General features: G+C 63.4%; 1 protein-coding gene across 2 annotated transcripts in view; it reads right to left on the reverse strand.

The window, feature by feature from the left end:
- LOC117649648 (tyrosine-protein kinase Dnt-like) overlaps window positions 1–19,232 on the reverse strand; it is a 74,073-nt gene that overhangs the window by 41,890 nt on the left and 12,951 nt on the right. For both annotated transcript variants that reach the window (XM_034392585.1, XM_034392584.1), the window contains one exon: window positions 14,405–14,650. In XM_034392585.1, coding sequence (XP_034248476.1) covers window positions 14,405–14,522 — 118 coding nt within the window. In that variant the 5' untranslated portion in view covers window positions 14,523–14,650. The remainder of the gene's footprint in view (window positions 1–14,404; window positions 14,651–19,232) is intronic.

A 19,232-nucleotide genomic window follows, 5' to 3' on the forward strand; every position in this document is an offset into this window, starting at 1 on the left:
TCCACATCGCTGCGGAAAAGACGACTGCAACTCAGATGGGAGAAAGGGGGGGGGGGGCGGAAACGGGGGCACGGTGCAGAAAGCAGGACGCGGAGCAGGCCGCCCCCGCGAGGAGGAGTGCCTTGCCGCGCAGCCTCGCGTACTTATGTATCCGCCAACACGCCAGCAATGCTTCAGGCAGGCCGACCCACTTCCCGAAGTTTTGCATACGCGAATATGTTGCGCACTGCCTCGAAGTGAGGAAGGCCGTGACCTCCGCCACCTCTCTCCGCACACAACACACACACACGCACACGCACACACACACACACACTCACACACACACGCACGCGCACACATACACACACACACACACTCACACACACACACGTACATACACATACACACACACACGCGCGCGCACACACACATACACACACACACACACACACACACTCACACACACGGCACGGCGGACTGTGCTGACTTTGTCGAGCGGTATTGAAGGGCCCGGCACACTTCCATATTTGCGCGCACACACACAGACTCACCGACTCACTCACACACGCGCACACGTGAGAAAAAGTAGCGGCGCCCCACACCTGCGACGACAAAGTTGGCCTCGGCCCGCGGTGCCGGCCAAAGCACACACAAAGCACACACAGGCATAAGGGATCGATTCTCTTTCTGGCTGAAGGTCTTTCTCGAGGGGCCCGCTACGCCCCACCCCACCCTACTTCGGACGGAATTAAATCAAAGTCTTACATAATAAAAGCCGCGCACCCTGCCGTGCTTCCGCAGTGCACCTCCGCCCCGCCCCGCCCCCCTCGGCCAGCTATCACGTATTGAAAAACTTTCCCCTGCACTGTGGCGACTGCTGCTGCTGGCTGCCTTCTCCCGCGGCACGCCGAACGCGGCCGAGACCGTCATGTCCTGGGACAGACGCCGCGTACACCGTGAGTGGAGACGGCACTGGCGGGCGGCCCGGCGGCCTCCAGAGGGCAGCACACTGCCGTGTCGCGCGCCGCGCCCTGGGCCACATTGTAAGAATTCTGAATAAACATGAGACGGGTCGCATGTATGTGTGTGTGTGTCTATGTGCGCGCGCGCGTGCGAGAGAGATGCCAGAGCGAGAGCCTGGGACTCATATAGGCGGAACAAGTCGTAGCCCTGCAGGGCCCAGCAAGATGAGGCCGTCCAGGCGGCTAGACGTGTAATAGGACACACACACACACACACACACACACACACACACACACACACACACACCACGATGCGCTTCAGGCTTTCTCCAGCAGAGGCGCATGTGAGTGTCGCGCAGGCCCCGCCCGTCCTGTATCCTGGAATTACTCCCTGGAAGCTCCAGGGAATCCGCAGGCGGCGGGTCCTTTTATAACAGCGAGCAGCACAGTGGAGACTTCCAACAGCGGCGTGGCGCGGCAAACTCCAGCGAGACGGGTGTTGTTGTCTGGACTGGAATTTTCCAGTGACCCCGGCCCGGTGTGCCGTCCACTGTGACTCGCGGCGTGCGCGACCTCCTGGAGCGGGCTGGAGGGGCGGAGCGCGCTGTGGAGTCGGTTTGCGTTCGGGCACGCCGCGCCACGGGGGTGCTCGGTGCGCGCTATCGGCAGCACTGCCAAGCGATTCCGCGCCGCCAACTCCTCGCTCTGTCTCTCTCGCACCCGCTCCATGAGTGCGAGAGAGACAGAAAGCGGGTGGCGGAACCGCTCGACTGGCATCTCTATTCGCAGGAAAGCGTGCAGGCTGCTGTGCGCGCTGCAGCGGCTCCTCGACCTCGCCGAGCAAGCAGGTCGCGCTGTCTCTCTCGCACTCACGGGGCGTGCCTAGGCGGTGCGAGAGAGACAGCGCGACGAGGCGTGAGCGTGAAACGATGAAGCGCCGAGAATTACAGCGTGCGCCGTCGTCGCGGAAAGGGAAAGGAAAGGCTTTCGGGAAAGTCCGACTCAGCCTCGCCTGTCACCACCAACTTCTGCGCCGGCTACGCGCCATTAAAACAGCGGCGAGAGAGAGAGAGAGAGAGAGAGAGAGAGAGAGAGAGAGAGAGAGAGAGAGAGAGAGAGAGAGAGAGAGAGAGAGAGAGAGAGAGAGAGAGAGAGTGAGTCTGATTTGTGGCCCGGTGCGGCCTAACGAAGATCTAACCACGGCCTGTCGGCCTGTCGGCGCCGAACTTGACTCGCCGCCGCTTGTAGTGTCGTGTCGTGTCGCGGTGCCGCCGATGGAGGCGTCAAGGACGCCGAGGTCGCCGTCGACGCGAAGGCCGTGACGAAGGTGCTGTCATGTGACGCAAACTATCGGCAAAAGTATGGACTGGGCGGCACGCGTGGGGAGGGCCACGCGCGCCGCCGGGCCGGAATTCTTTTTTGAATGACTCAGTGAAAACTTTGGCCGAATCGAAGCCAAACCGAGCACGGGGCGGGCCCGCCAGGGCGGGGTAGGCCCCCAAGGCCCCGAAGGCCCCGAAGGGGGACCAGTGTCTTTAAGCCAAACGCTTGCGAAGCGAGCCAAAAAGTGTGCGCCAGCCGAAAAGAATATTCCAAGTCGTCGACGCAAGTGAGAGGGGAGCAGGGCGAGGGGGCAGAATCCATGCCACGCAGAGCGTCCCGCTCCCGCTCAACTTCCTCTCCAGTCGGCTTCGATCAAATTTATGAGCGGTCGGCATCGCTCGCGTCAAGTGTGGAGTGGCCCCCGGGAGGGCGTGTCGCTTCGCAGCGCGCGCGTGTGAGAGAGAGTGTGTGAGAGTGTGTGCGCGTGTGTGTGTGTGTGTGTGTGTGTGTGTGTGAGAGAGAGAAAGAGCGAGAAGGGGCGGGCAGGTCAAACAATAGCCGCGAAGTAATAGACCCCCTCGAACGACTTCTCTATTGCGATGCATGCGATATGCCTCAAGACCCTTCCTATTTTCAGTCTCTCCGCTCTATTACTCTCTCACTCTCACTCTCTCTCACACGCGCACACGCGCACGCGCGCGCACACACACACACACACACACACACACACACACACACACACATTCACAGTGAGCCACACCTCCACCGCAGGCCACAGCCGCGCCCCCGAAGCCACTTGGCCCCGCTTCCTCGACTCCGACTCGCCCCACCCCGCCCCGCCCCGCCCCACCCCGCCTCCAAGCCATTCAATTCCGACTCGAGTTCATATCGAGCCACTCTCTCAAACTGTCCTAAACCTGTTACAAGTTCCGAGATGAGCGCCACGCCGCCGCCAGCGCACTCTGTGGGGCGGACGAGGAACCAGACGGCACGACGCGACGGGGCGCAAAACTAGTCGGTGCGTCCCCGCCGGTCCCCGCCCCGCCCCGCCCTGCGACAGGCGCGCTGTAAAAGCGTAACCAGGAACATGACCCGCGCGCACACCTGCCCCTCGACCGCTTGGCATCAATTTTGAATTTACGGCACCCAGTGCAGGCGAGGCCCGGCGAAGCCCAGGCGAGGCCAGCCAGGCCGCCAGGGCGTTGCGTGATGGGCCAAGCCTGGCGACCGTCCCCGTCGTCCTCGTCCCCGTCCTTGCCCGGCGGCTGTTCCGGCAGTGTCCCCGCCGCATGCGACGCCAAAACATTTCTCCATTTTTAAAATCACAGACGGCGTTTTCGCCGTCGGGAAATCGATGATGCCAATCCATTATGCATGTCTCCGTCGTCGTCGTGGTCGTCGTCATGGTCGTCGTGCCGTCGTGGTCGTCGTCGTCGTGATCGTGGTCGTCATGGTCGTCGTGCCGTCGCGGTCGGCCCGGAGGGGACGGCGGCACAGGACAGCCTGTAGCGACGAGTGTCACTTGGCGCTGCGTTCCACGCATTGCCCAGAAGCCGCACAAGGGAGGGGCGCACCCACCGCGCAACGCACACCGCGCCAGCAAGCCAGCGAGGCAGCTACACTGCCGGGCGGCCCGCGGCCAGGGACTCTTGTTTTTTGGCGGGACAGGTGTACAGTGTACAGGCGGGGTGGAACACAGGAGATGGATTCCAGCGCTGCGGGGGCCGTGCGGTGCACCTGAAGCATTTCCCGGCGAAATGAACATCTCTCTCTCTCTCTCTCTCTCTCTCTCTCTCTCTCTCTCTCTCTCTCTCTCTCTCTCTCTCTCTCTCTCTCTCTCTCTCTCTCTCTCTCTCTTCGGCCCGGCCGCCCCCGCCGGAAACGCCACAGCAGATTCAAACCGCAGTCCGCATGCAGTGCCGAGCTGGCGTTGTGTGCGTCAGTGCGTGTGTGTGAGTGAGAGGGCGGAGAAACCATACCGGAGAGTAGTGTGGGGCCGGGCGGGCCGGGCGCACTGCGCGATGGGTAAGTTGGACGAAAGGATCGCCCGGTGGCGCACGGAGGGCGCGGGGGGTTCAGGGGTGGAATGCAGGGCTGTGGGGTGGGTCATACTGGCCACATCCCAAGCCAAACACGCCGCGCAGCCAAGGCGTATACCTCATCCGGCAGAAAGCTCTCCCCACCCCCGCCCCCACGTACACTTCCCGACCTCGCCCACAGGTGTACAGCGAAGGCCGTAGGTGAAAAAGCCGGCGCGGCGGCGGCGGCGCCTCAAATAAACTGCGGGTTTTTCTTGTGCGGTTTAGAAACACGCGATCCCTCACTCACGGACGCCGCGCGGCGAGCAACGACCGAGCTGCGGCGCGCACGCGGGCATGTTGGCGAGCAGCAGACTGATTCTTGCGTCGCACAGTGGGCCAGAAGACCGGTGGAGGCGGCCAAAACTCTAGACGCGTTTTGAGCTCCAGAGTCACTAAATGGGACTCGAATCGAACGTGTGACCCCACCAATGGATTGCTCTCTGAACGAGGATTCCGAGGGGTACCTCACTTCGTCTAGTCAGTGTACACCCCTGACTCTAGTCACTGCCTTGTTTCAGTCTAGTCACTGAAAAAGTCGGCAAAACCACGTAAATTTGTCCCAATTTTAGTATTTTTGCAACGCATTTCGTGATATTTTCAGTCTAGTCAAAGTGGAAATTGAGTATAGTCACCAGTCAGTGTACACCTGTTTTCGAAGTGAGGTACCCCTCGGAGGATTCCATTGGTGGGACGCTCAGTTCGAGGCTTGTTTACCGACTCTGGAGCTCAAAACGCGTCTAGAGTTCTGGCCGCCTCCACCGGTCTTCTGACCCACTGTGCGTTGCTCTGTCTGTCTCGCACCCAGCCAGGACGCCCCATGAGTGCGAGAGAGACACTCTCGGAACCAGCCTGCAGGGCTGCCCAGGGCGGTCCGCATCCTGCAGGACCTTGCTCCCTGAATAATGGACGGGAGGACCGGGACGCGACGGCCGTGTGGCCGAGGTCCGGGTGCCAAGCAGCGCCAAGCAGCGCCAAGCAAAGGCACTGTGGCGCCGACTCAAACTTTGTTAATATCCACGAGGAAAGCCAGTCCGCCCCTTTCTCCCTGCCCTCGCCAGCGGCGCCACACCACAGCAGCAGTTGGCGCCCAGCTGGTGGCGAAGGTCAGCGCAGACACTGCGAATTCACTCGAGTGTTGGGGACCAGAACCCCGACAGAGCCGCCCATCACGCACGACGGAGTAGCGAAAAAAAAATGTTGCGTGCGCAGCCGGGTTTTGAACCCGAGTCACTGCGCGGGCGAGAATAGTTAGCGACCCCGTGACGAACTGAGCCGCGCGTAAGTTCTCCGCATTCAAAACCAAGACGGGAAAAAGAAATATCCGAAAGCAATTCCGTGCAAGCTGTGCGCAGTCACTTCACACATCGTTTCTGCGGCGTGCCAGCCGCGCCGCGGCAGCATGCCTTGCCAAGCCGCAGCAGTTACCAGCGAGTTTCACAGTTTCACACCTCTCCATCAATTAAGGGCAGGTGTGGCGCTGGCCGGAAAGGCCGTGGGAGAGAGAGAGAGAGAGAGAGAGAGAGAGAGAGAGAGAGAGAGAGAGAGAGAGAGAGAGAGAGAGAGAGAAATTGAAATTGAAATTGTTTATTTAAAGATTATATACAATAGGGCTATGGGAGCCCCGTTCCCGTACATAATCTGCTCTCTTTAAAAAACTTAATAGACATATAGAACAAAAACAAAAACATCTTTAACATAAATAAACCTATCTTGCAGCTCAAAACGGAGATATATACATCAACTCAAGAAAAATATCAAAAACCTAATCATAATCACAGCAGGCTAAGGCTCCCTAAGGAGCATCTCCTTCATCCTCATTTTAAACCGGTGGTAACTTAGGGTGATGAGATCATATATTTGATACTTGTTCCATATTTTGGATGCAACTATTGTAAATGACTTTCCATATTTTACAGTTCTGTGCACTGGTATAATTAGCATTTTATCTGATAGTCTATTTTTTCTACTGTTTACTTGAGATGACATTTTGATAGTTTTAAAAATATACATAGGAGTTTGCGACTTCATTACATTAAATAATAATGATGCTGTTGACATGACTCTCCTTTTCTCAAGTTTTAGCCAGTTTAGCTGAGTATAGTACGGTGTGATATGATCATATTTTCTAACATCAAAAATAAATCTAACGCATGCGTTCTGAGAGAGAGAGAGAGAGAGAGAGAGAGAGAGAGAGAGAGAGAGAGAGAGAGAGAGAGAGAGAGAGAGAGAGAGAGAGAGAGAGAGGAGAGAGAGAGAGAGCGCGTGTGTGCTGCGCACTCCAGCCGCCACTCCGCGACCTGGAAAAGCCTGGAACCGCTCAGCCTCGCGACGGCCCACCTGCGACAGAGCCGCCTGCAATTTGAAACATTTTTTCGCGGTTTTTCCGCCTCCGGTTGCTTCAGCCATAGCGGCGGTGCGCGGCAGCGCTCACCGTGGGAACGGATCGCTGCGTGCGCTCCCCACACCGCCACCGCCACCACATCGCGCAAAGAGGAGAGGGGGCTGCAATTTGTGGAGGTGCGCGGAATTTTGATGAAAGGAGTGTCTCACCGGGGCACGGCTGGCTGCGGCTCCGCTCCTGCCTGCCACTTCTCCTGAGAGCTCCCCCCTCCGCCCTTCTCCCTCCCCACCAATCCCTCCCCGAGGCCCGCAGCTCTCCGTGGGAAGAGAATCAAAGTCTGCCCGCCGTTTTGACGGCACGTGACGCCGAAGAGCCCGGGCACTGAGCTGTGGAGGGAAGGAGGAAGAGAGGAAGTATGGACTGACAGCAGCGCAGGTGAGACAGCGAGACTCTGTCAGTTTCATTGGTGCGCGCTGCAGACTGATTCCGACAGTCGTTTTCGTCGCTCTGTCTCTCTCGCACCCATACGGGTCGTTCAATAAGTGCGAGAGGGTTGTAGCGGGACCTGAACCGCCTGGACCGCCCCCAGCAGGCCCTGCAAGCCCTGGAGCACGAGGAGAAGGGCGCGCCGAAGGGCTCGAAGGACACGCATCAAAGCGGACGGGACAAGTTTCCCAGGACACACGTCACAGGGCGAGTCCCTTCAGAGGCCAGCCATCCGTGTGGTGGACCTTGGCGCTCACCCCGCGGCACCGCGACGGCCAGAGGGACGGGCGGACGAGGCTGTGGGCAAACACGGACGCGGCGGCAGCGGCCCAGGCCTGCATCCTGCCGGGCCTCGCCCCCACCCCGCTGTGTGGACACGGGCCGGAAAGGGATATTCGGTTTCCTTGAGCGCCGAGAAAATAGAGCAAGGGCGAGCGAGGTCCTTGCCGGAGGGCCGAGGACCGTGTAGGGACGCCGAACGGCAAAAGGTCCAGACGGCACACACAGACTCACTCACACACACACACACACACACACACACACACACACACACACAGCTTCCGTACTACGAGGAGGCCAAATTACGCAAATACTGGTCGGAAGACACACACACAGACACAGACACACACACACACGACGCAGTGGCGACGCTCTTCCCAGCCAATTACTGGAGCGGCCGTCGGGGCGCCACCGGCGCAGAGCCAGGCCGGGCCCGGGGCCGGGCGGTTGAAAGGTCAGGGCGGTAACGTGATCACCGGGCTACTTGGGCCACTGCTTGGGGGGCTGCAGGGCCGCAGGGCCGCCACCCTCCTGGCCGAGGCCTTAGCCCTACGGGCCTCGCTCGCTCCCCTTTCAAACGCACCCCGCGGCCCTTTTTGAAACGCTACACCCCCACCGCGCCGCGCCACGCCCGCCACGCCTCGCCGCGACAGGACGAACACTTGGCGCGCATGAACAGCAGGTCGGCCTGACGGCGTGCTCGGCCTTATGATGGCGTGCTCGGCCTGTGACGGCGTGGCTCGGCCTGTGACGGGCGTGCTCGACGGCGTGCTCGGCCTGTGACGGCGTGCTCGGCCTATGACGGCGTGCTCGGCCTGTGACGGCGTGCTCGGCGGCGTGCTCGGCCTGTGACGGCGTGCTCGGCCTATGACGGCGTGCTCGGCCTATGACGGCGTGCTCGGCCTATGACGGCGTGCTCGGCCTATGACGGCGTATTCGGCCTTATGACGGCGCGCGGCATGACGGCGCACGCGGCATGACGGCGTGCTCGGCCTGACGGCGTGCTCGGCCTGACGGCATACTCGGCCTGACCGCCATATGGAGGTCAGAGGGCGTGGCCGCACGGCCGCCGCTCTCTCCCCTGGGGCCCTTCAACGGGGACCCTGCAGGCGGACCCTGCAGCCCTGCACCCCACGCCCTGCGCCCTGCGCCCTACAGCCCGGCAAACAGAAAGGTGGGCCAAGGGAGCGCCGGGCCAGCGGGCAGGGCTCCAAAAGGTTAATGTTTATAGACCGGCGTGTTATTCTATCGTACCGCACGGCAATCAGGTCCGCGTGTAAGAGTGAGAGGGAGAGAGAGTGGGGAAAGTGAGCGAGGAAGGACCCCAGGTTGGATGCCATTTCCTACAAAGAACAGCGGCCAGGCGGACGGTAGGGGTACGTATGGGAAAGGGGGGAGGGGTCAACCCAACAGCCCGACCGCCAGGGCCACGGCGCCACCAGCGGTGCGGAGGGGCAACCCTAGGCAGCCCGCCGCGTCCGGCCACGCATGAGAATCGGCTTGTCGCCCCATATGTGTCCCCGCCGGGTGTGTTTCCTCCGCGGTTCGCACAAGAGAGAGACGGAGAGAGGAGGGGGCGAGGAGGCCTGTAGTGTAGTGTGTGCCCGCCGGCCTGGCGGGACGGCGATAGCAGGTGGATGCAGTCAGGGGGAAAGTGGGCGAGTGGCGGCTGGAGAGTGGCTATTCATCCTCGTTACGTGTCCAGCCTCCCCTCCCCTCCCTCCTCCCAGACGGCCAGAGTGACCAGCAGCAGCACGGCACCCCGCCGCCGCCGCCCCGCCACCAAGAAAAAGAAATGAGCCTGTACGACAAGCAGTCAAACGGGCCTCTAATTCCGGACTGGAGGCTCATTCCGAGCTCGGCTTTCGTCGCTCTGTCTCTCTCGCACTCGCGTGGCGCCCCGTAAGGGTGCGAGAGAGACAGAGACAGCCCGCTGGAGATGGACGTCCAGGCGGCCGAGGTGGACGGGGGTCTGCTAATAGCATCACACGGCGGATGCGCAAATCCCCGCCGATGAGTTCACCGAGGCCGAAAAGCAGCTCGGCAGTCCCTTCCCTCCAGGCCTTCGGGCCTCCAGGCCGCTCCAGGCCGCGCCGGGCCCTCCAGGGACTTACAGTGATAGGGAGGGCGGTCGTGCTTTTTGTCGTGCTTTTCATCATTCATTTCTCATCTCCACCAACTCCGCCCTCATCATCTGCGCGAAGCCTACAAAGTTGCACATCAAAAGGGGCCGCGGATTTACTACTTTTATTTTCTTTTTCCGGCGGTGCGCGCGCGGGACGGGAAGCTGGCCGCAGCCGCCGACGGCGGGACTCGAACCCGGGCCAGCAGGCCATTTTGCCTCATAAGCAGTGAGGCGGCGAGGGCGTTAGCCGAAAGGTGGCGAAATGAAACGATATTGTCCACCCGCCCCGCCCCCACACTGCACACTCAGCGAAGATGTAGCAATAAAACGGGCGGCCACTCGAGACGCCCCTCCAGTGCGGGCGCCGTGTGCGACTCGCCGCCGAATCCCCGACGAGGTGCTCCAAGTCGTGTCCAAGGCCGATACCCGCGCGGCCCGGCCAGCAGACTGATTCCGAGAGTCGTTTTCGCGAGAGAGACAGAGCGACGAAAACGGAATCAGTCTGCGGCTGGCGATGAGCGAGCGGCGAGTGAAAAGCAAGCGGCCCTTCGCCGCCTTTACGACGGCCTTGACGGCCTTGACGGTCTTGACCACCGCGACGGCGTGTTCCAGTGTTGTGCCGCCCGGCCCATCCTGGAGGTTGTGGCCCTTGACGGGAGTCGTTCATAAAACAGGAGACGGCGTCTGGGCCGCCAACCACTCGCCGCAAACTTTATTCCACGACTGTCGCGTGCCCCCTCCCCCTCCTGGTGGAGCAAGTAGTGCAATCTGGGCCAACGCGACGTCCTGCAGCTCGAGAAGAGTGTCGCCGTGCAGCCTAGCCGTGCCGGCAAAGCACCCTAGCGCATCCATGGCAATCTGCACGTCTGAGGCGGAACCCGCTGAGCAAACAGAAACAGCGCGAAGTCTTGGCCTCGGCCGGCACGGCGCCCACCACGCGCCGCGTAGGCAGCCCGCCGCGCGCAGCGCCCTCCTCCCCCCATTTCCATGATAAATTTACAACCGGCGGCGAATTAAGCAACTCCAACGACGAGCCATCATCGTGCCGATCCGTAAACGGGCCGGCGACTCGGCGCGACGTTTAGCCTGAGCGAGCGGCGAGGCGACGGGGCGACGGGCCGAGGTCCTGGATGGGGTGCTAGGCCGCCACTTCCAGCAGGAGTGAGGACGGTATAATGTCTCCACAGAGAGAGATACTGGCTGGTCGTTTCTCTAAACGCCCCCGCTGAGCTGCGGGCTGATTCCGAGAGTCCTCGCTCTGTCTCTCTCGCACTCATGGGGCGTCCTGTGTGGGTGCGAGAGAGACAGAGCGATGAAAACGGCGCTGGCTGGCGCTGCTTTGCTTTCAGCGGCTCGGCTCGACGCGTCACGCCGAGGCGCAGCCTTCTCCTCCTCCTCACTCATTGTGCCTTCCGCTTTGTGCCCGGCGGTTTACGACGCGTCGGGCGTCGCTGCCGGGAAACGCGCGGCACAAATTCCAAGATGGCTCTGTGTGGCGCCCGCGACACTGCTGCCAGCACTTGCCGCGCCCGTCGTCTGCCTGCTGCTGCGTTGCCGCCCACCCGCGCAGCCCTGCCGTGCCGTGGCCTGCGCGCCTGGCTGCCTCCCTCGCCTGCTGCTCTGCTCTTGCTGCCTGCCTGCGCTGCCTGCCTGGGTGCCGCCTGCCTGCTCTGCTGCCTGCTCTCTGCCTGCATGCCGGGTGCCTGCCGCCTGGCCTGCGCTGCCTGCCTGCCTGCCTGGCTGAGCTGCCTGCCTGCCGGGCCTGCCGGGCCTGCGCTCCCTGCCTGCCTGCCTGCTGCCTGCCTGCTGCCTGCCTGCTGGCGGGTGCCTGCCTGCCTGCTGCCTGCTGCCTGCTGCCTGCTGCCTGCTGCCTGCCTGCCTGCCTCAGCTGCCTGCCTGCTGCCTGGCCTGGCTGCCTGCCTGCCTGCCTGCCTGCCTTGCCTGCTGCCGGCTGTCTGCCTGCTCCTGCTGCTGCCTGCCTGCCTGCCTGCTGCCTGCCTGCCGCCTGAGCCTGCCTGGCCTGCCTGCCTGCCTGCCTGCCTGCTGGCTGCCTGCGCTGCACTGCCTGCCTGCCTGCCTCCCTGCCTGCCTGCCTGCCTGCTCTGCCTGCCTGCCTGCTGCTGCCTGCCTGCCTGCCTGCCGCCTGCTGCTGCCGCTGCCTGCCTGGCCTGCCTGCCTGCCTGCCTGCCGGGCCCTGCCTGCCTGCCTGCCTGCCTGCCTGCCTGCCTGCCTGCCTGCCTGCTTTAGGCCGGCGACCACCGCCTTCACACCCCACAGGCAATGACGGTGCAGGTACACACAGGGCGGTGCGCTTGCCGCCGGCTTTTGGGCGTACATGTTGTTTGCCCGCGTGGCGGCGCGTGGCGCCGAATTTGACAATGACGTGGCGCGGCGCAGCGCGGCGCAGCGGGCCCTACAAGCAGGGCGAGGCCCAGGCCGGGCCGCCGCGGGGTGCGGCGCAAACCACACAACGAAAAGCCCCCGAGGCCGCGCGCCCCGCGCCGGGGAGGGGTGACGGCGGCTTGCTTAATTTTTCATCATCAATGGTAGTTGTGGGCCCGCCGCGCCGAGCGTGTGCGGGGGCGGGGCGGGCTGAGGTGGGGCGGGGCGGGGCGGGGCGCCTTTCACGGGATGAAAGCGCCCCCCGTGGGGCACGGCGGGCACGGCGGGCACGGCACACTGCGCCTTCCCTTCGACCGCCGCCTGTCCTGCTGGGGACGTCGGGGACGTCGGGGACGTCGGACGCACCGCAATTAGATGGCCCCGGCCGGTCGGGCTGCGGTCGCCTCTCCAAGTACCGCTCCGCCCCACCCCGCCCCGCCCCGCCCCGCCTCGTCATCTGAAGAGACCGCAGACTGGGCCTCGACGGTTGCGGCGCGGGTTGCCTGCCACCGCCCTGATTTCAGCTTGTTAACTTTCCGCCGGGGACGCCCCCCGCAGTCCCCCACCGCCCCGACGGCCGCCGACGGCCAGGGGAAGGGGCAGCACCGGAACGCCAGTAACCGCCGGCGAGGGCTCGGGACACCGCGGACAGCGAGGCACGGACAAGCCACTTCTAATCAGGCCGTGGTTTCGACGGGCGGGGCCCGGCCAGGCAGGCAGGCAGGCAGCCAGGCAGGCAGCCCGGCATCGACGGCTTGCCGCACGGGCAAAGGGGAGTCGCGGCGGAAACGTCAACCAGATTGGGAGGGACGAGGCCGGCGCGCCGATTAGTGATTAGTTACCTAAAAGCGCCGCGGCCAGCGGACCGATTCCGAGAACCTTTTCGACGCTCTCTGTCGCACCCAAGAGGTGCGAGAAAGACAGAGCGACGAAAAACGACTCTCGGAATCAGTCGGCTGCGCCCTCGCCGTCGGTCCCATTCTCGCAACGAGTTCGGGCGGGTTCGGCCGCGTGGCGGCGGTCGACCGTGGCGTGCCTTTTTTCGGCAGTGTACCCGCCGACGCGCGGGAGGCCGACCACAAAACGCAAGTCATTTGGTCCCGGTGGGCCGCAGCGGCGGACTTGGACGGCCGCACGACAGCCAGGCCCCTGCCGGGACCCCGCTGCCGCGGCCCTGCCACGGCCCTGCGACGGACAGCCCGGCGTGAGTTATAGTCCCCCTCATCGCGGCGGGCGACGTCCCATCGCGTCCCGCCGAGTCCCATCGCCCGATAGGCATTTCGCTTCAGCGGCCGGGAAATTCCGGGAAATTCGCTGCAGCCGAGCGCGCCTGAGGCGAGTCGCTCCGCGTCGAGCGGGCCGAGGAATGAACCGCCATCACCCGCACGGCCTCCTTTATGGGCCTCGGCGCGGGGGCCACGTCGCGGAGGCCACGCCGCCACGCGCGCAGACTTCCCTCCAGCGGGGCCTCGCCGAGTTCCTCCCTCCGACAGCAGTGGGCTCATTCGGAAGGATCGCCTCGTCGCTCCGTCTCTGTCGCACTCACGGCGCGTCCCGGAGGTGCGAGAGGGACAGAGCGACGAAAGCAGTGTAGCCTGCAGGGACTGGCTGGCGGCTCCGCGGCGATAAGGCGGAGGGCCGTCCGCAGTTTGCCGAAAGCCGGGAGTCGAAAGCCGTTGGCAGTTGTCGGCGGCAGTTGTCGGGCCGCGCACAGTGGGCCAGAAGACCGGTGGCGGCGGCCAAAACTCTAGACGCGTTTTGAGCTCCAGTCACTGAACAGGCCTTGAACCGAACGTGTGACCCCACCAATGGATTCCTCATTCTGAGGAGCAATCTATTGGTGGGGTCACACGTTCGGTTCGAGTCCCATTTAGCGACTCTGGAGCCCAAAACACGTCTAAGAGTTTTGGCCGCCGCCGCCGGTCTTCTGGTCCACTGTGCCGCGGCAGCCGAGCCGAGGCGCCTGCGATGCGCGGGGTAGGCCACGCGCCGCGCTCCGGCGTCCGACCGCTGCTCGGGTTGCCTACGCCGCCGTCGGCGGGCGCACTGGGCTGGGCAGCCTGCGGAGACAGCGCTTGGAAGGCAACACGAGACGCGCTTTCTGGGAGGGGGCGTGCTGGGGGGGAGGGGGAAGGGGGTGGGAAGGAGGGGGTGCCGAGTTCATTTCCGGCTGGGCGTCCCTCTGCGGACTGCGGCGACACACAGTGGGTGACCACACGAGGACACACGCACACACACACACACACACACACACGCACGCACACCCACGCGGCCCCTCTTCCCCACGCGTCGCGCACAGCAGCTGGGGAGCGCGTCGGGGCGTTTACTCCAGCGCCCCGCATGGCCGCATGCGATTCTCATGCCGCCTCAGTACTCCACTACACTGTCGTGAGTGTAGGACTCCGCGAAATGATTTCTCCAGCTCCACTCGTTCGTTTAGACTCACCCATGAGCTGGCGGACCTCCTCCTGACTGATGAACAGGTTGAAGTGGCCGAGGCAGGTGGAGGCCGAGGCCAGCAGAAGCGCCAGCCACAGGCACAGCCTGTGCCACGACGAGGCCATGGCGGTGGCGAGGTCCGAAGTCCGAGGTCCGAAGTCCGAGGTCTGCTTGCTGGCTTCACCTGGCGGCCGGGGCGTACGGCCCGAGGCGGCGCATGGCCGTGGACGCCGTCAGGGCCGTCAGAGCCCACCTGCAACACACCGGGAGGGCGTGAGGACAACTACGAACTGGTGGAGGCAGAGCTCCCGCACCCAATCTTCTCCTCCTCCTCAGTGTCAATAGCAAGCAACGCGATAAGATGAAGTTAAATGAAAGCGGCCGCTGCGCCGCGCCGCGCCCCGCTGTCCCCGGCATCCATCAGTCTGACTTTGCCGCGTCCGCGTCAAGATAGTGCTTTGTTTTTCTTTGGCGACGACGTGTCTCCTCCGCCGCCAGCCGCTCAATCATAACTTTCCGCATAAAACACGGACCGCGCGTAAACAGAGCGAACGGAGTGCTGCGTCGGCGAGGTGGTGCTGGGGCGGGGCGGGGCGGGGCGGGGCGGGGCGGGGCGGGGCGGGGCGGGGCGGGGCGCGGGCTTAAAGGGTGGCAGTTGGTAATGACTGGCGAGACGACGACCCCTTCCCTGGAACGGCTGCGCCGCGCTGCGGACGCGACGGGACGCGACGCCCGCGGCGGCAGAGTCACCGCCAAACGCAATAAAAAAGTTTAGAAAAATTGAGGATGGTGTATCCGAGCGCGGCGCTGGCGCTGCTGCCGCCGGCCGCACCGCCGCTGTCGCAGCGAGCAGAGCAACCAGCAGCGCAGAGGGGGTAAAGCATCAATTCACGTCGTACCCCTGGGGGCAGCCGTGGCGGCGTGGGGGCGGCGGGGGCAGGCGCGGGGGCGGCGGCGTGGTGCAACTTTTCGCTCAGCCGCACACAGACTCGCAGTACAGCCGCAATAATCCCGAGAGTAGCCGGCCAGTCCGTCTGGACCGAGGAGGCCGTGCAGGCCGAGATCGACTCTGGGCACGTTTGTGCCTCCGCATTCCTCGAACGGGACTCGAATCGAACACATGACCCCACCAATGGGCTCGTCGTTCAACGGCCGATCCGCTGGTGGGGTCAAGTGGTCGATTCCAGGCGGGCTTCGGGGCCTTCGGGGAGATGCAGAGCAGGATAGCTTTATCTCGCCTTCTCCGAAACATATCCGTCCGCGTCAAAACAAACCGGCAGGGCGTCTTCATTTCCGCTCGGCTTATCGCCGCGACACGCCGTGGCGCCGTGACACGCGGATTTCGCTGACGAGGCCCCAACGCGCGACGCGCGGCACAACTTGCGCAATCACGGCATGTCGCGCGGAACGAGCGAGGCGGCGTCAGGGAGACGGACGCACGGCCGGGACGGAGGCCGGGACGGACGGACGGAAAGTTTGCCGCGGCGCTGGCTGGCTGGGTATGATGAAGCGGCGCGTCCAAGTGGAGCCGGAGCGGAGCGGAGAGGCCGCAGGGCGTACACCGGACCGAACGCGGGCTCGGCAGGCCGGGCGCAGCTGCCCCCGCCGACGGCCAACGCCGGGCCCCGCCGGCCGACGGGCAGCCCAGCCAGCCGCCCCACTCGGCCGCCACCTTTACTTTCAATTCCGTCAGCACATCCATCTTGAGGAGGCCGTTGGGGGAGGCAAGGCGTCCACATTGGAACGGTTTGGCGCGCCTCGTACCCGCGGGCCTGCAGGCCTCGGCCTCACACGTGTGGAGCGGCAGGAAGCCGGGGAGGGCGAGGAGGAGGCGGAGAGCACCGCGCCACCTCCGGGGCCGCCCCGCCCCGCCCCGCCCCGCCGAGCCAGTTCGCCGCTCGATTTGAATATGAAGTTTGTGACACGGGCGATGCGGGGCGACGCCCCCAGGTCCCTCAAGCCGTTGACGGCAACCTGCCGTTGTGAGGCGGGCGCCTCCCCGTCCCAGGGGTGCCTGCCCGGCCGCCTCCATCGAGAGGGTCATGTCGGCGCGACGGCTCCCCGTCATCGGCCGGCACTCGGATTCAAGCCCAAGAGGGTTGCGTTGTTCAAGTCCGCGCCGCCGAACCAGCGGCCCCGAGGCCATCACCCGGAAGACAGGTGCGCAGCACAGTGGAGAGAAAAAAGAGAGAAGGAAAAGAAAGAAAAACACAAATGAAAGAGAAAGGGGAGCGTGCGCGAAGAGCCAGATCAGGTTGGAGAGCCTGGAAGCCGGCAAGCCGGCAAGCCTGGCCAGGGAGCTGGACCGCCGCCAAGCCCCCGCGGTGAGCCCCCCCTCCCCTTCCCCGCTCGTCCTCATCGAAACGCCGTTATATCAGGCTGCGGCCGTCTAGCCGCGGGCACTCCATCCCCTAACTCATCTCTCTCTCCCTTCAATTCCGCGACTGTCGCTTGCGGCTAGAGAGAGAGAGAGAGAGAGAGAGAGAGAGAGAGAGAGAGAGAGAGAGAGAGAGAGAGAGAGAGAGAGGGGGGAAAGACAATGGCAGCGATAGAGTGCGTTGACTGATTGCCCCAGTTGAACGAATCACAGTGGAGGAGGACGCTCGCTGGACGAACAAGTGTCGCCCGGATCGTGATCGGGACCGGCGTCCAATTTTTTTTTCATGTCTCTTTTTTTTTGTGTGTCGAATTTCCTCTTTTTTTACACAATAAATCCTGCGCGCACGGCGGCGCTCTGCTTAAACCGACGGTGGTCGGGGCGCAAACGCCACGTCGTCAATAAAACGGCCTCGGGGGGCGAAAAGGGGGGAAGGGGGTGGGGGGGTCTAAGTGATGATGCAGCGATAATTTCGGCGTATTGTTCGCGACGGCGCTGCGCGATCTGTGCCGTAAACCCGCGGCGTCGGCAAGCAAAGGGGGAACTGGGAGCCCCGCCGCGGTACACTGCCAGCGCTGCCAGCCTCCACCTGCTGGAGGACGATTCCGAGGCTCGTTTTCGTCGCTCTGTCTCGCTAGCGCCTATACGGCACGCCCCGCGAGTGCGAGAGAGGCAGAGCGACGAAAACGACTCTCGGAATCGGAATCAGTCTGCTGCGGGCGGGGCGAGGGAGTGAAGGGAGGGGCCCGACGACGGGGTGCTCGCCGACAACAAGCCAGCCGGTCAGGCCGTCGGAGACACTGTTTTGACAAGCAGCACGGCCAGCCGCTGTCCACCCCGCAGAGGGTCGGACACGACTGTGACGGCATCGCTCACACTTTGCCACCGCAAGGCAACACGGAGATTTCTAAATTTACGGCAATTGCTGAAAATAAGGCTGACTGTTGTTTCTTTTTTACAGACACCGTCTGCACCGTGGGAGGTGCGAACGAGGCCGAGACGCGTCAACACAGAAATAGACGGGGCGTCGTACTGCCGCTCCGTACTGCTCTCGGTGCGTATGCACACATACAGACACAGAAGCGCCCCCCCCCCCCCACACACACACACACCACTCACACACATGGGCCCCACACCAGAGCCTGCGATCGGGTGGGTAAGCTGCCGCGTTCTCACCCGCCGTCCCCGGCCGGGTGAGCGCTCTTACCCGGTGCCAGCACAGGTTCAGTCGGCGCTGGCCGGCCCGACCTAGACTGACACACACACACACACGCACACGTAGCAGCCAGCGGCGGCGACCAGCGCCCGATCGACGAGCCACAGCGCCGACGGCGAGGCAAAACCAACCACAGCCGCGCCAAGCGACTGACGGGCGTCAGGCGAGTGGCATCTCGCTCTCTCACTCCCATAAGCAGCCAAAGAGTGCGAGAGAGACAGCTGTGTCGACTGGCGGCTCGCTGACTGCCGCCTGCCTCGCCGGCGACGGCTGCGGGCCGCGCTGGGCTCGGGACGAGCCGTCGTCGGCACGCTGGGTCTGTTCACCCGTGGTGGGTAGCGCGTTACCCGGTCACCTCAACAGCGGGTGGGTCTGGGTCTGGGTATGGGCCGGCTGTGGCCGGGTGAGCAAGTCAAAGAGAGCCAGGCCGGCCGGGTAGCGCTCGGCCGCCTTACCCACCCGATCGCAGGCTCTGCCCCACACGATTCCGCGCGCGACGCATCAACTCCGACACAAAACGAGCCCCCCTCTTCATACGCGCGTTTCGACGTCGTTGTTGTTGCTGTTGTTGTTTTTGTCGCTTTTTATTTGATACACGCGGAGTGCCCCCGCGTCCCCATCGCACAGAGGGCCGCGCGCGCACGTGTCATCTACAAAACCATCAGGGAAGTGAGCGAGTAGTAATATTTTTGAAAGCAAAACGCTTTTCATACCGCGCGCGGCTCGCGCTGCCGCCAGCGATTTTTGTTTTTCTTTTTCGTTTCGTTTTCCCCTTTGTTTTGTCCCTGCGGCGGCGCCGCGTGCGTTGCCAGTGGGGCGCGCGGATTACGTCGACGTGATCAGGCGGCCAGTCGGGGCTGGAAGCCTTGTGGCAGTGTGGCAGGCAGCATCGCAACACGGCGACATTGCGGCCGGGGAAAAAATCCGTCCTTGTCGAACGCGCTGCTGGCGGCTTGGTGCGATAAATTTGTCCCGAGCGACAAGACGGCTCGGATGGCCCTGAGGACAGACAGGACGCGTATCGGCAAGAAGTCCGCCGCCGCCCCACAGTGGGCCGGAAGACCGGAGGAGGCGGTCAAAATCCCGGACGGGTTTTGAGCTCCAGAGTCGCTGAAAGGGACAAGAACCGAACGTCAGTGTGACTCCGTCAATGGATTGCTCTCCGGACGAGGAATCCATTGGTGGGGTCACACGTTCGATTCGAGTCCTGTTTAGCGACTTTCGAGATCAAAACGCGTTTAG

This window comes from Thrips palmi, unplaced genomic scaffold (assembly GCF_012932325.1).
Source record: "Thrips palmi isolate BJ-2018 unplaced genomic scaffold, TpBJ-2018v1 HiC_scaffold_4, whole genome shotgun sequence".
Lineage (NCBI taxonomy): Eukaryota > Metazoa > Arthropoda > Insecta > Thysanoptera > Thripidae > Thrips > Thrips palmi.